The sequence below is a fragment of the Microcebus murinus genome, chromosome 8 (genome assembly GCF_040939455.1).
Source record: "Microcebus murinus isolate Inina chromosome 8, M.murinus_Inina_mat1.0, whole genome shotgun sequence".
Taxonomy (NCBI): Eukaryota; Metazoa; Chordata; class Mammalia; order Primates; family Cheirogaleidae; genus Microcebus; species Microcebus murinus.
Window position 1 is genome coordinate 44,290,521 of NC_134111.1, and position 16,848 is coordinate 44,307,368.

General features: G+C 37.1%; 1 protein-coding gene across 4 annotated transcripts in view; it reads right to left on the bottom strand.

The window, feature by feature from the left end:
* Positions 1-16,848, bottom strand: part of COBLL1 (cordon-bleu WH2 repeat protein like 1) — a 186,222-nt gene that overhangs the window by 78,871 nt on the left and 90,503 nt on the right. For all 4 annotated transcript variants that reach the window (XM_012750024.3, XM_012750025.3, XM_012750028.2 and 1 more), the window contains exon 2: positions 11,553-11,741. In XM_012750024.3, the coding sequence (XP_012605478.2) occupies positions 11,553-11,741 (189 nt within the window). The remainder of the gene's footprint in view (positions 1-11,552; positions 11,742-16,848) is intronic.

Here is a 16,848-nt window from a genome sequence, read left to right on the forward strand (position 1 = left end):
TTATTAGATGCTTGCACAATAATATTTAGGAGTTTTACATCCTTCTCTTGAGCTACACATTATACCCATATGTAATTTGCCTATAATCATCCACATTTTGTCTTTGGACAGTACATTTTAAATTTCACCCAGACTGGCATAATGGTCTTACGGAAGTTTATTTTTTGGTAATATAGTACTCTATGAGAGCAATTTGATGCCACATACCAAATTTGAGATTTGGAAATGGTACTTACTTTTGATAGTAAATAAAGTTAAGGATTAGGTAATGTCTAGTTAAATAAAATATAATTATAAATGCAGTTAAGCTGGAAGAGGAGAGAACTTTCAATGCCAACCAAATGGATAGCTGTCTGCTGTTTTCTATGAGTAAATATGTGAAGATTATATTTCTATTTCTCTATAAACGTGTCAATAAATATGAAAACATTAACATTTATACTTCAAACATCTTTTATTTCTTAAATGTATAGATCTTTAGAATCTGCCAGAATCACACAATAAGACAAAAATATTTATTAAAGTTTTATTTTGTTTTTTAATTCCTATTTTTGTACCACTATTTTTTTTTTTATGTACAAACATTTAAGGAAAAACGTATTTTCCATTTTTAAAGGTAAGAACAATTTAATACTCCATGTAGCCTTTAGATATGCCTTTCTGGTATATCTGTGATATATTAATTTTCTAATTTAACAAATGGGATGAATAATTGGTTAAGAATATTAACATAATGGCCTATTGCCTCAGTCATTTTGGATATCTAAAAACCTTATAAATTATACCAGATTTTATACCAAAAAGATTACATGCTAACTAGAGTTAATGTCATGACTTTTTTTTTTTTTCCTGAGAGTCTCACTTTGTTGCCTGGGCTAGAGTGCTGTGGCGTCAGCCTAACTTACAGTAACCTCAAACTCCTGGGCTCAAGCAATCTTTCTGCCTCAGCCTCCCGAGTAGCTGGGACTACAGGCATGCGCCACCATACTTGGCTAATTTTTTCTATGTATTTTTAGTTGGCCAATTAATTTCTTTCTGTTTTTAGTAGAGACGGGGTCTCCCTCTTGCTCAGACTGCTTTTGAACTCCTGACCTTGAGTGATCCTCCCGCCTTGGCCTCCCAGAGAGCTAGGATTACAGGCCTGAGGCACAGCTCTCAGCCTACGTCATGACTTTTGAACTCAATGCAGCCTAAATGTTCTCTAATAAAAATGCCTCTTTGAAAGGCAACTGAAAACCAGGGAACTTCTTCATGACTTTAACCCTTAATTCTGTAACTTCAGGTTCAATTCTTTATTTGATAATTTCAAAAGCCAATTTGGTCTTAAAAAATATTCCTACTCCCAAACAGATAATTGCAACAGATCAGAGAATTCTGCAATAGACACAAATACATATGCAAATTTAATACTACATGATAGTGGTATTTCAAATTTCTGGAGAAAGAATTGAATTTTCAATAAATAGTACTGGAAAAACTAATGCAAAAGAAAAGTTATGTACCTAACCTGAGTCCTTACACTAAATTAGGTTCCAGGTGGACCAGATATATAAGGTTATAACTCTGAGTAGAAAAAGGAAAAAGCCACTAAAACAGAAATCCATTTTTATATGGTTTATGTTCTAGAGTAATACATCCAATAGAACTTTCTGCAATGATGGAAATGTTCTATCCCTGTGCTGTTCAATATAGTGGCCATTGAACTAATGAACTAAAGAACTGAATTTTTAATTTCATTTAACTTGAATTTAAGTTCAATTTAAATAGATAAATGTGGTGAGTGGCTACCATACTGGACAGAGTAATTCTAGCATGTCGGTTCTCAAAGAGTGATGCATGGACCAACAGTATCACCATCTGCTGGGAACTTGTCAACTGTCAAGCCCTGGACAATTGAATCAGAAATGCCGAGGGTGAGGAACAGCAATCTGTGCTTCAACAGGCACTCCAGCCCATTCTGATGAATGCTGTAGTTTGTGAAATCCTGATCTAGAGAGAAGGGAATACAGAAACAAGCAAAATATATAGAATATCAGATAGTGATAAATGCTATGATAAAAAATAAGGAAAGAGGCCAGGCATGGTGGCTCACGCCTGTAATCCTAGCACTCTGGGAGGCTGAGGCGGGCTGATCGCTCAAGGTCAGCAGTTTGAAACCAGCCTGAGCAAGAGCGAGACCCGTGTCTACTAAAAAAATAGAAAGAAATTAATTGGCCAACTAAAAATATATAGAAAAAATTAGCCGGGCATGGTGGCACATGCCTTTAGTCCTGGCTACTTGGGAGGCTGAGGCAGGAGGATCGTTTGAGCCCAGGAGTTTGAGGCTGCTATTGAGCTAGGCTGACACCACGGCACTTTAGCCCGGGCAACAGAGTGAGACTCTGTCTCAAAAATAAATAAATAAATAAATAAATAAATAAATAAATAAATAAGGAAAGGGTTAGGGAATGTCCTAAATGAAAATGACATTAGAATAAATAGGAGACCTGAAGGGAATGAGATATCTGGGGAAAGAGCATACCAGGCAGAGTACAAGTACAAAGGCCCTGAGGCGGGAGCATGTTCTACCTGTTTAAGAAAAAAACAAACTAGTCCACTACTATGAAAACAGTAGGCAAGAAAACAGAGTAATAGTTTTGTAGTACTTAAAAGACTTTCAAAAGAAAAAGAGGTGGCTCACACCTGTAATCCTAGCATTCTGGGAGGCCGAGGTAGGAGGATCATTTGAGCTCAGGAGTTTGAGACCAGCCTGAGCAAGAGCAAGATCCTGTCTATACTAAAAGTAGAAATTAACTGACAACCAAAAATACATAGAAAAATTAGCTGGGCATGGTGATGCATGCCTGTAGCCCCAGCTACTCAAGATGCTGAGGCAGAAGGATCGCTTGAGCCCAGGAGTTTGAGGTTGCTGTGAGCTAGGCTGATGCCATGGCACTCACTCTTGCCTGGGCAACAGAGTGAGACTCCGTCTCAAAAAAGAAAGAAAAAGATAAAGAGTTTTTACTGAGATATTAATAGAAAGCCACTCAAGAGTTCTAAGGAATGTTGTGATCTACTTTACATTTTAAAAGGATTATGTTCTGACTACTGTATTCAACATAGCCTGGGGGACCAGTTACAACAAGTCTGTTGCAAAATTTAGGTGGGAGATGGTGGTGGCTCGGATTAATCAGATTCCAGATACATTTTGTATAGAGCTGATAGGATTAAAGCCAATTCAGGAAAAAGACACAAGAGAGAGAAAGGGAGCTAGCCAATGAAAGGGGGCCAGGATTACATGGACACTAAACAGTGCCAGGGTTGCTGGGAGGACCCAACAGGAGGCTTAAAACGCAAATTTAAATGACTTCTTACATGATGTGTTTACCAACCTCTCTCTGGTAACTCACAAACCCTAAGGTCCTGGTAGCTTTGGGAGGAATCGAATCAAGAAAAGAAGGAAATTTCAAAAGGTAGAAACTGAAAAATAATAATCTAGAGCTCGTAAGCTATAGTCAGAGTCAGAACTAGCCCAAGAACATAAAACTCTTGGGAATTTACAACAATAAGATTACTAAGAGGATTGAACTTTCCACAGAAAGTAGAATAGGGGTTCTGGCCCCTGTTATCTAGATCTTTAGGAGTACACAGTGACCTCAAGATGTTATCTGGGTTCCACTTATACCTAGATGTGAACTTCTCTCTAACAGGAGCACGTTTTAGTAGTCTTAATTCCCAGGACCTCATACAATGTCATGCACATAGTGAAGTCAATGTTACTGAATGAGGAATTCTGCTTTAATGCCAATGAGCTCAAACACACAGCAGACAGCGTATGACAATATACAACTAAGATCTCTGCATGGCACCTGACACCTGAGAAAGCATAGCTGTTTAAAGGAGATTCATGTGCTTTAAGGAGAGAAAAAAAAAAACAACATTTTCTGAAAGCTGTGTTGGTTTTTTTTAATTAACAAACTTGTTATATCTAAAGGCATGCCATCTTTACCCAAAGGTGGGACATATGTACAGGGATAAGACTTCTTCCAAAAACAGCCTTAGACCAGTTTGAATAACTTTAAGTATTTAATTGAAGCCTCAGTATTAAAACACAGAAGAGATGACCCTGACCAGAAGATTTTGAGGGTGGAAATTACAGTCTAGCTCCACCACAGAGCAGCTATAATAATGCTATAAAAGTAAGATATTAAATTTTAAGCAGGTCTTGCATCCAAGGGGCTGTTGCTGGGATTGACTACACACACAGTACACCCATGGAAAGCAAAATCACCTGTTGCATGTAATCATAGCATTATCCACCTGGATGCCAAACTACTACTGCCAAAGACAACAGTTTTGGTTTGGGATAATCATCCCCGAGCTGATGCACCTGACAGCAGTTGGCTAACAGGTATGACCACAGGATCACCACAGAAAAGATACCTGTCTTCCTAGTTCCTAAGGCAGGACCACAGGTGAGCAATCCACCTGAAACCTGAGGCAAATTATTAATAGTGGAAAAGGACTGGGTGAACTTGATCACCACTTCCTCATTTAAATGAGAATTAGCCTCTTCTCTATATTACCACACCACTTTGAATTTTGGTTTGGTATATTACTTAACAGAGTCTGCTTTGCATTAATATTACTTACAGATTTTTTTTCTCTTGTAATATAAAATAATAATTTCCAGGAGGGCAGAATTCTTTAAGACTCTTTACAAACTCTTTTTTGAAATGTATTAATCCTGATGAGATTTCCCACTTCTTTTCAGAAATAATTCCTTGTATTAATTTCATATCTATTATCTAATTTAAGCCCACCATGACCACAAAAGCCTCTTTCTACTTTAGGGGAAAAAACCTAGGTTAGAGAGGTTACGTGGTCAGATTATATAGAGCACATACAGAATGTGGGGAGCAGTCAGGATCAAGAATCTGCTGACTCCCCAGTCTAGCATTCTTTCAGCTACATTTTAGCATCATGATACCTGACATACTGACAATCAGGATGGGGCACATGGTTTGGAACAGGCCATCTGCTGCAGGTTTACTTGATAGATTGATGACTTCATTAAACCCTCCCTAAATCCTCTGGTGGCCTTTTCTGCATTCATGACATAGTAGGTGTAATCCTGCCCTTGTTTTACTACCTGCTAAGAAAGATTACATTTCTTATGTTTTAAAGATTCAACTGGTATCAAAAATGATGATCACTAAAGAGCTTTCAGGTCAGCAAGGTGCCGAAAACTGCATTTTGGTGAACTTCCAAGCCATGCAACTGTTTAAACAAAGTCACTTACCAATAGGGTGGCTATGTAATTTATCATGCAATCTGGGACACCTGGGAGTGAAAGGGGCGTTATTAGTAATGAATCTGGGATAATAGGTGCCAACAGGGACTGTTCTAGGGAAATGGGGATACAAAGTGATAAGGGTTTATTATGAATAGATGTATTTCAAGCATCTGATAAGGGTGCTAAGATTCTTCTTCCTAAGATTCTTCTTTAGTATGATTCTTTAAATGTGCCATACTATCTAACAAAATATTTTACACATTTTCAATAAATTCTAAAAACTGAGTCGATTTGAATTGTTTCTCTCAGTACCTTATATAATAAATGCATACCAACAACCTAATTAAACTTACTAATCATTGTATAAAAACTTTATTACATTCTCTGCTGTTACTGATGTTTATCCCTCTTATATTAACCCATCTACCTCAGTAATGAGTTCAGGAATGAAGCAATGCTTTCCAACTATGTGTATGTTGAAGAAATGAAGTACATCAGGTACATGAAAGAAACCTAATCTCAAAGTTGAGAATGCTTATTGAATTATGCTACAAGAAACATTTTGAAGAAAGTAACACACAGAATTAAGACTTGAAAATAAGGCGGACTACGGCCCATGGGTCACATGCGGGTGTTTTTGCCTGTTTGTTTTTTTACTTCAAAATAAGATATGTGCAGTGTGCATAGGAATTTGTTCATAGTTTTTTTTAAACTATAGTCTGGCCTTCCAATGGTCTGAGGGACAGTGAATTGGCCTCCTGTTTAAAAGTTTGAAGACCCCTGGATTAGAAACTGATAAAAATTCTTTTTTTTTGAGACAGAGTCTTGCTCTGTTTCCTGGACTAGACTGTCATGGTATCAACCTAGCTCACAGCAACCTTCAACTCCTGGGCTCAAGCAATCCTTCTGCCTCAGCCTCCTGAGAAGCTGGGACTACAAGCATGCACCATACCATGCCTGGCTAATTTTTTCTATATATTTTTAGTTGTCCAGCTAGTTTCTATTTTTTAGTAGAGACGGGGGTCTTGCTCTTGCTCAGGCTGGTCTCAAACTCCTGACCTTGAATGATCCTCCTGCCTTGGCCTCCCAGAGTGCTAGGATTACAGTCGTGGGCCATCACGCCTGGCCTAAAAATTCTTATATACTAAAAACTATTCAAAGTAAAAAAAAATTTTTTTTTTTTAGAAAGTTGCCACTTTACACTGAGCTCTATCTGGTCACTTAACTTGGATGTTATATTCAAAGCTAATTGTCATAATTTCCTTCATAAAAACTGTGATTTAAGAATATAGCTACTAAAAAAAAAAAAGAATATAGCTACTAAACAAACATACAGATTCCTTATGAAAACAAAACTACAAATATATCTCACTATAATTGGGGCAATTTGAATATGGACAAAGGATTAAATTTTATTGACATGAAAGTTGGAAATAACTAAAAAAAAGCAGATTACAAAACAGCATGTACAATATAATGCCATATTGGTGTAAAAGAACAGCGTATATATAAAGGATATGTGTACATATATGTGCATGTATGTGAATAGAAGGTTAAATACCACAATCTTAAAAGTTATAATCTGCCTGCTTAATAATGACATCATGTTTAAATTTTTTGGCTTATCTGTATTTTTCAACTTGCTAATATGCCCAATTGTTGCATTCGTAATCAGAAAAAATTTAAAATTAAAAGGGTCATTGTTACAAAATGTAGCTGCCAGGAAAGCAAGGGAAGAGCATTCCTGAACTCCCAGGAACAACGTTTTCAAAGGTTCAAAGAACATTTGTGAGTTCTCTGTCACCCTTTTCTAAACCAGGAGAGCAGTTAGCCACCACAGGTTGTAGGGGACAGAGGGCAGTACCAGAACCTAGAGTACAGGATTTTCTAGTCCCACAATTAAACACTCAAGCAGTACTGTTACACTTAAATACTTTAACCGTTAAAATTCCAACTTTCGTTTGAAGCAGCTACAGCTGAATAGGATTTAAACCAAAATTTAAGTTTTGTAGAGTTTAAACATAATTTGTGTCATGCTATAGATTTTTAGCAGCGTTGCTTTTGGAAATTAAAGAGCCGATTATGCATGTACATACCACATTTGGCGTCACTTGACACCTTTCAATAAATGTAAATATGTGAACTTCAGAAATGCTTCGGAGATTTATACTATTGTGTTACTGTCTTATTTTGGGTTTTTTTGTTTGTTTTTATTTAACAAAAATGACGCCCTTTGATCCAGCTTTATCTGGTCATTTTTCATAGTCTACTTTTTCCAATAGGTGGTGCTGTACTCCATGTAAAATGTTTCCGAGTTTCATAGCTGACCCACCCCGCACCAATCAAAACCATGGGTTTACTCTCAACTCTGCTATAAACTGGTGCTACCAGAGAGCAAATCAGCCCACAAATCACATGCAACATGTCTTTGGGTCATTTTACAGGAAAAGCCCAGAGAGGTGAGATGACTTGCTTGAGATCACACAGCAAGTTTGGAACAAACTGTAACTTCTAATTGAGACTTCTAGCTTCAAGTCCTGTGCCTTTTTTGTGTTTTCATTCACAGCACCCTCAGATTTGCTCAAATCAGAACAAATTCCTATTTATAATAAGGATATAAAAGAGAAATATCCTCTTCTTCTTTTAGTGATTATTCCTTCCTCCCTCTTGTAGGAGAGAAAAATGTGGTAGTATAGCCATAAATCACTGTCCCTATTCACTAACAATTAATGTCAATCTTTTATCAAATTTCCCAAATTGAACATTGTGCTTTGAAAAAAAGTATATTCTAGAGAAAAGAGGAGAAAAGAACTAAAACTTTAGTACAAATAATTACCTACTAAACAGACACCTGACTGTAAGATAAGGACCTAGAATGTGGGTACACAAATGTACCCACATAGTTCCTTACTTTATGAGGTTGTGTATTACAGTTTAGGCTATAAGCTCATTTTTATTAAAAATTAACTTTTCCTAGCTGTGCACAGTGGCTCATGCCTGTAATCCTAGCACTCTGGGAGACCGAGGAGGGAGGATTGCTCAAGGTCAGGAGTTGGAAACCAGCCTGATCAAGAGTGAGACCCCAACTCTACTAAAAATAGAAAGAAATTAATTGGCCAACTAAAAATATATAGAAAAAATTAGCCAGGCATGGTGGTGCATGCCTGTAGTCCCAGCTACACGGGAGGCTGAGGCAGAAGGATCGCTTGAACCCAGAAGTTTGAGGTTGCTGTGAGCTAGGCTGATGCCACAGCACTCTAGCCCAGGCAACAGAGTGAGACTCTGTCTCAAAAAAAAAAAAAAGATAGATAAGAATGAGCCACATAAGCTAACTGAAGAAAATGAGGGTGATAAGTTATGAGGGGGTTGAGAGGAATGTTTATAAAGGTATGGCAGTCAGTGAAGGAAGTAGAATATCTGTAGAAGAAGTCATTCATGTAGTGAGGTAGGATATCTGTAGAAGTCGTCACACAGTGAAGCTTAAGATACATAAAAGAGAGTAGTGACAGAAATGCCTACTTAATTTCAGTTGAGAAGAAAATAGGTGTCCCAATCTCCAGGATTGGTAATTTGGACATCTTTAATTTGGTATTAAATTGCTGTCCCTGCAGTCTTTTCTCAAAGGTAGTGGAACAAATGGAGAAGTATTTTAGCCAGACTAATCTGAAGGAGTAAGGCAAATGGAGAGAGCCCAAGGTTAAGAAAAGCAGTTCCCAGTAAAAAATGGATGAAGTCAGTATGTGCCAGGCACTGATAGTATTTAATCCTAGCAATATATGATATCTTATTTAATCTCAATGATTCAGCTATAATACATTTTCATAGATAAGAAAATTGCAGCAATTCAGCAACAACTGGGGCCCAGAAACAAAAAGCTGATTGAAGGGAAATTACTCAGGTTTAGGGACCTGTCAAGTAAACATGCTGGAAGGTCAGGAGGGTAAGAAAAATCTAGGGTCCTTATAAATAAAATGTAGGAGAAATGTCTAATGTAGAATCCCTCATTTAGGTATAAAGAAAAATTAGAGGTGAAGAAAATTTAGACATGAAGAAAAATGCAGTAACCTAAATAGCAGTCATAAATTAGACTTAATAAGGAAGATGAAGAACAAATTCACTTAAGAAAGAAAAAGTGGGTAAGCTAGATGTATGTGTAAAAGGTTTTATTCAAAGAAGGAACCCTAAGATCTGAGAAATGGAACAATTTTGAATGATGAGATCTCACAATTCCCTGGTGGACAGAGGAAAGTGACTATGGATCTAGGTTTCCAGAGTTAAAAGAAACAGAAGAAAAGTTAACTCAGGGTGGCACATGGAAAAGTCGAAAATAATTATGATGGGTGACAGGATAGTGAAAAACCATGATTCTGATACTGAAGTCATTAGAGGTACAAAAATAAAATCTAAAGAACCCAGAGGCTGACTGATGGGAAATAGAGAAGACAGCAATAGGAAGAGATGACTGGTACATCTGAGAAGAAATTTTGAGGAGTATTTGTGATGAAATCAGTGTCAACCATGAAGAACTAAGAAAAATGCTGATTCTTGGTATTTTTTTTTAACTGACTTTAAATTCAGGGAAAATAAGAAGAATTGCCTTTACTACCCTCAGCCACATCCATTATCATTTTAAAACAAGAGTAATGATATTATTTTAAGAACTTATTTTGAACTTTAAGATATTATTTAAGATGATGCCACTGTCTCTAACTTTCAAAATATCTTCCCTTCCCCTTTAAAAATACAAGATGATGGAAGGGGGGAATAAAAACAACAACAAAAAAAACGCCTTCCTCACCCAGGAGAGGCAAAACACAGGTGCAGGTAGGAACCCACCATGGACAGCCACAGGGTTCTCAATCTCATAAACAGGGTTCAATGTGTGCTCTTCTAAACCACTTTCAGTAAAAAATAAATGGCAAAATGCAGCTTACTCAAATTTAATGAGGAGAATTTAATGCATAATATGTATTATTTGCAAGAGATGAACTATTTTCATCTTTCAATAATTTGTAAAGTTACATGATTTTGATGATAAATCTCAAAATTAAGGTTATCTTGAATAAGTTTTTCTAGACTAAAACGGATTATAAGAATGCGATACCCAATATATTGCTTACTTATTCCTTTGTTTTCCTTACACACACACACACACACACACACAAAACTGAGGTCAGAACAGCTTAAATTTCTAAAACAGGACTCCTGATAACAAATGGGCAGTTGAAGGTGAAAGGTGGAACAAAACCCAGTATACAGTTCATGTAACTTTCCACTTCAGAATGAATGGAAAATTACACTTGGCTTTGTTCCATTTTCCAATTTTAATGAATGTATTTAAAAATATCAGTGTCCTAAAGCATATCTTCCCTTCTTGCTGGATTAAAGTTTAATTTTATTCTCCCACCCTGGCTGGTAAAAATTAAAAAAAAAGAAGTTTGATTTTACATTTCTATTTAACTCATCTACAGTTTTCATCAACTAAATCTTTCAACAAAGTAAAATATTCTGTCAATTTTATAGAGTTAACTGTTTTGATAAATAAGAAAGTATTCTATTTTAAGAGTAGTTTATAAGTTCTGCAAAATCAAATTCAAAGCTGCAGCTTAAACTGGGAAAAACAATTTGGGGAGGAGGGGAAAGGATTTTCTTGTGGGTAACTGGCTTGCTTTGTAAACTTGGCTCACAAAATCAATACAACTGATGACCATTCCTCTGGGAAATTTATTTTTTTAAAACTGATTAAAGGCCAGGTGTGGTGGATCATGCCAGTAATCCTAGCACTCTGGGAGGCCAAGGCAGGAGGATCACTTGAGGCCTTGAGTTTGAGACCAGCCTGAGCAAGAGGGAGACCCCGGCTCTACAAAGAATAGAAAAATTAGCCGGGCGATGCACACCTATAGTCCCAGCTATTCAGGAGCCTGAGGCAGGAGAATGGTTTGTACCCAGGAGTTTGAGGTTGCAGTGAGCTATGATGATGCCACCGCACTCTAGCTTGGCAATAGAATGAGACGCTGTCTCAAAAAAAAAAACAACTAACAAGACATGAAATCATTGCAAATTTCAAGAGTCAATTAGGTTTGTGGAATTCACAGCGGTGATATTAATCCATTAGCAGAAAAATTTTAACACTTTAGCATTGTTTTAAAAACAGGTAACTGAACTGAGTGATGGATAAAGTATTTTATCAAAGAAAAATATCAAGAGATAAACCACAGAGGGTTTCAATGGTACAATAAGAAAGGGAAGTGCTGGTATTTCATTTCCTCCAGCGTACCTGCCATGAACAGTAGTAGATTTGATAACATCCCCAGGTAGAATCACTGAGAGTTCAATGTCTTTGTCTATCATGTTTTCTTTCTGTTCCATGATAAAAGCAGCAGAGTCTACAGAATCAGCAACTGAAGAGACATCAACATTTTTGCTCTCAGCCGGAGGAGGTGGTGCCTTGGCTTTTGGTTTTCTCCTAAAATAAAAACAAAACACAGAAAATAAGGCACATATATTTTTAAAGTAACTTTCTAATATGATCTAATTCATAAAATTCCAAATGTGTAGATAGCTGTTTTTTATATCTAGAAAACATGCACCAAAATATTAACTGTTAGTGTTGGATGGTAGAATTAAGGGAAGTTTTTTTGTTCCTTTTCCAATCAGCATTTTGTTTTAAGTATTCTACCTACTTGGTAATAAAAAGAAATATGATAATGAGATTTGATATTTTCCTTCATTAAATTTAATTAGTATGTCTTCACTGTACCAAATCAAGAAGATAATTTGTTTTCTTTGATAAATTGTAAAAATTCTTAATGTCTCAAGATGGAGATCAATACCTCACTCTCATACCTCATAATGGCACTTACCTTTGGGCCTTTCAATGCATGTTTCCAATTTAATATGTTCTGCCTCTGTACCAATCCTTCAAAGTCTAGCTAAATCTACACTCTCACCTCACATCCCCACCTCACCATACAGAATTTCTTCCTTCATTGAGTTGATACAGCACATTGAATGGATTCCAAAAATGCAACATTTTTTTTTGGTATTTTCCCTGAGTACCACTTTCATCTCTCTTCCTACTTTTATAACTCCCTGCAAAAAAAAAAAAAAAAAAAAAAGCATGCTATATAGATGTTTTTCCCACTTCACCTAGCAATGAACAATGCAGTGTGTATAGCAACCAAAGTGATCTTTTTAAAATACAAGTCAGATTACTACACCCCTTCTCACATCCTCCAGTGGTTTCTAATGTCACCCAGAATAAGAGCTAGATTCCTGTATAGATTCTCCTCTACTTACAATGGGGTTACATTCCAGTAAATCCATCCTAGATCAAAAATAATGTAAGTCAAAAATGCATTTAATGGCCTTTATCAAAAAGTCCCCAAACAATAAATGTTGGTGTGGATGCAGAGAGATAGGAACAGTCCTACATTGCTGGTGGCACTGCAAACTAGTTCAACCTCCGTGGAAAGCAATATGGAAATACCTTAAAGGGATACAAGTAGATCTACCATTTGATCCAGCAATTCCACTACTGGACATCTACCCAAAAGATCAAAAGTCACTTTATGAAAAAGACACCTGCACTTGAATGTTTATAGCAGCACAATTCACAATTGCAAAGTTGTGGAAACAACCCGAGTGCCCATCAATACATGAGTGGATTAATAAAATGTGGTATATGTATACCATGGAGTACTACTCAGCTGTAAGAAACAATGGTGATATAGCACTTCTTGTATTTACCTGGATAGAGCTGGAACCCATTCTACTAAGCAAAGTATCTCAAGAATGGAAAAACAAGCACCACATGTACTCCCCAGCAAATTGGTATTAATAGATCAACACCTAAGTGGACATACAGGAATAACATTTATCGGGTGTCAGGCAGATGGGAGGGGGAAGGAGGGGATGGGTATATACATACATAATGAGCAAGATGTGCAACGTTTGGGGGATGATCGCACTTGAAGCTCTGACTCGAGGGGGGAGGGGGGCATGGGCAATATACGTAACCTTAACATTTGTATCCCCATAACATGCTGAAACAAAAAAAATGCATTTAATATCCCAATAAACGTAGAGTAAAAAATATCCTAATCATAGAGTAAAAAATTGTAAATCAACCACTGTAAATCCAGATATTCCTCGATTTTACGATGGGGTTGCAATCCTGGTAAGCCCACAGTGAAGTTGGAAAATTGTAAATGAACCATCATAAATTGAGGAGTCTGTAATCTGTCCTCCCTTACCTATATATAGCTTGTCCACTCCCCTTCTCTTCCATTTTCTCCTTAGGCTCAACCGCTCCAGTCCTAGGACTCTTACCTTTTCTTTAAACACACCTAGAATACAAGACCCTGTACAGAGCGCTGCTGATGTTAAACACACACCTCTCTTTCTCTGCTTTATTTTTTGACATAGGGTTAATCAGCAACATAGTTATGTCTCCCCCTCCATTATAGGGTAAGTAATTCCACGAGAGTAGGGACTTGTCTCCACCACCATGCTCACATGTTTACAAATGCACAGCATCTCTGGAACAATGCCAGTACTCATACTTACTTAAAAAGTAAATTCAATGAATACTTTGCATAAAAGGTGAGCTGCCTAAGCATATAATTAGGAAGGAAAAAAGTTCTTACCACCAAAAAATGGGTTTTTATATAAAGATTATCTATGGATTTTGAAAATATTCATTACATTTTATTCTTAAAAAGTTGAATATTGGGCTGGGTGCGGTGGCTCACACCTGTAATCCTAGCACTCTGGGAGGCCGAGGTGGGCGGATTGCTCAAGGTCAGGAGTTCGAAACCAGCCTGAGCGAGACCCCCATCTCTACTATAAAAATAGAAATTAATTGGCCAACTAATATATATAGAGAAAAAAATTAGCCGGGCATGGTGGCGCATGCCTGTAGTCCCAGCTACTTGGGAGGCTGAGGCAGGAGGATTGCTTGAGCCCAGGAGTTTGAGGTTGCTGTGAGCGAGGCTGACGCCATGGCACTCACTCTAGCCTGGGCAACAAAGCAAGATTCTGTCTCAAAAAAATAAAAAGTTGAATATTGAAAAATACACACTGGATTTATTAGTAAGAGATAACTCAGAACTTTAGGGTCTTTAAAAGTGTTTCATCAGGAAAGCCAAAAGAGAAGCCAAACTGCCACTGGCAGGGCAGTAAAGCAGTAGAAGCAATTTGTCCACAGTGGACTTGGCTTTCAGGAAGAGAGCCTATGAAGAAAGGTATGGCTGGCACCGTCTGCCACGGTGATCTCCCCACTTGCCTCATTCTAGGTCCTTTGCATCTCCATGAGCTGCTCTCCCTGGTCTCCATTTGAAATGCCCTCCCCATCCTCTCCATCTTTATATACTGTATTATTTGTTATCCTCAAGGTCCAGGTGAGTTGCAATTCTGGGGAAGTCTTCCCTATCTACATCATACTGCAATGAAGAACTCCTGTGACTCATAGTTTTGATGTTTGTGTATGTGTGATTGCCTTCCTACAGTAGTTTGATTCTGTGATGAAAACCCACCTCTATTTAAAGCCTATTTAAAAAGAAAAAAAAAGGAAAGCAGGACAAAGCACTAGTTGAAAAATTATTTACATACAACTTTTTTTTTTTTTTTTTTTTTTTTGAGATAGAGTCTCGCTCTGTTGCCCAGGCTAGAGTGAGTGCTGTGGCGTCAGCTTAGCTCACAGCAACCTCAAACTCCTGGGCTCAAGCAATCCTGCTGCCTCAGCCTCCCGAGTAGCTGGGACTACAGGCATGCACCACCATGCTCGGCTAATTTTTTCTATATATAAAAGTTGGCCAATTAATTTCTTTCTATTTATAGTAGAGACGGGGTCTCGCTCTTGCTCAGGCTGGTTTTGAACTCCTGACCTCGAGCAATCCGCCCACCTCAGCCTCCCAGAGTGCTAGGATTATAGGCGTGAGCCACCCTGTCTGGCCTATTTACATATAACTTTAATGTTCCCAATTATTGCTTCAATTAATAAAGTATTTGTCACCTTTCTTCCTGAGAAATGGAGAGCACATGTGAATGAGAGCAAGATCCTTCCACAATGAAATAGCAATCCAAAAGGAAAGATGTAATGTGTAGTTAAATAACAAATACAAAGTAAAAAAGAATGGTCATAAAACAAATGGGTGACTTTGAAAAGTCAGGACAACGAGAGCCAGTTGAGACCAGCTGTGTGGAGCAGGGAAGCAGTGATCAAGGCATGCTCCAAATAGAAGAGACAAGGTTCTCACCGGACTCGGTTATTGAAAGAATAGAATTTAGATAGGCAGAGCCTATAGGATCACTCCTGTGTTGGTTCCCAGTTGTGATCCATTCATGTTAGATTTAAAAATGTATGTTTACTACACAGTCCAGTCTAGTGACAAGAATACCAGGAGGAGTCTTGGATTTGGCCTGAATCCTAAGTGGCTTGAAGACCTTTTTAACCTTTTTCAGCTTTCGTTCATCAGCAAAATTTTAAAAATATCTCTTATCTACACACGACTCTCTTAATGTTTGTAAGTTTTTGGTTAGATGCTTTGAAGCACTGACAAAATTAACTTAAATGTTACCCAGAGTCAAAGGTATAATCAAAGGTTATATCATAATCTAAATGTAGGAAATCCAGGTGATGCCAAAGGGGGGGGGGGTGGAAAAGAAATGAAAAAAACAAGTGACATCAACATCCAATAAAAAGTAAAATTTACTGCTTAAGAATACTAGTTTTCATTAACATTTTAAAATCACAGTCACTGCGACTGAAGTCTCCTAATCCCTTTTTAAACAGGAATCATGGTTTAAACAGATTTAACAGATTTTCACATAAGCTCTTCTTTGTCATCGGCCTAGTTTAACTATCAGTGTCCACTCCTTAGAGGCTGCTACTCTTAACAATAAACAATACCAAATTTCACACAAGGGTAAGGTGGAAGGGAAGTTATAATAAAAAGATATTTGAGACAGAAAACTTCCCCAGGTCAGGGCAAACATTCATTAATCAAGCCTTAAAAATAACAAGCTATAGTAAGTTATTACTTACATAAATTGATTTATTAAAATAATCTCAATATTAGACTCAATTTTCATAATGAGAATTAAAGTATAAATTAGTATTTAATAACCTTTTTGAAAATATCAGGACTTCATTTTAACACAGAATTCAATGGGCAACCTACTATTACTACTGATTGGTCTTTTTATCATTTTGATTGACAAGGCACTTCAATATTGTATGTCCATTGTAATCATTATTCCATTACTGTCAGTATTAAAATCCTTAAAATAGAAAGAGGGAATAAAAGAGAAACTCAGCAAAACAGCAGAATTCTAATCAAATATCACTTCTTGGTTTGAAAGAAAAAAGCTTTAAAATATTATATGAGATATACTCATAGCCTCGAACTTCTGGCCTCAAGCAATCCTCCCACCTTGGCCTCCCCAAGCACTAGGATTACAGGAGTGAGCCACTGCTGGGCCAAGATATACTTACATTCCTAATATGTTAGTCAAGTCCAGTGAGATCTTAAATCAGTTTGCTATATTTAACATATTTATATAGTATTCTT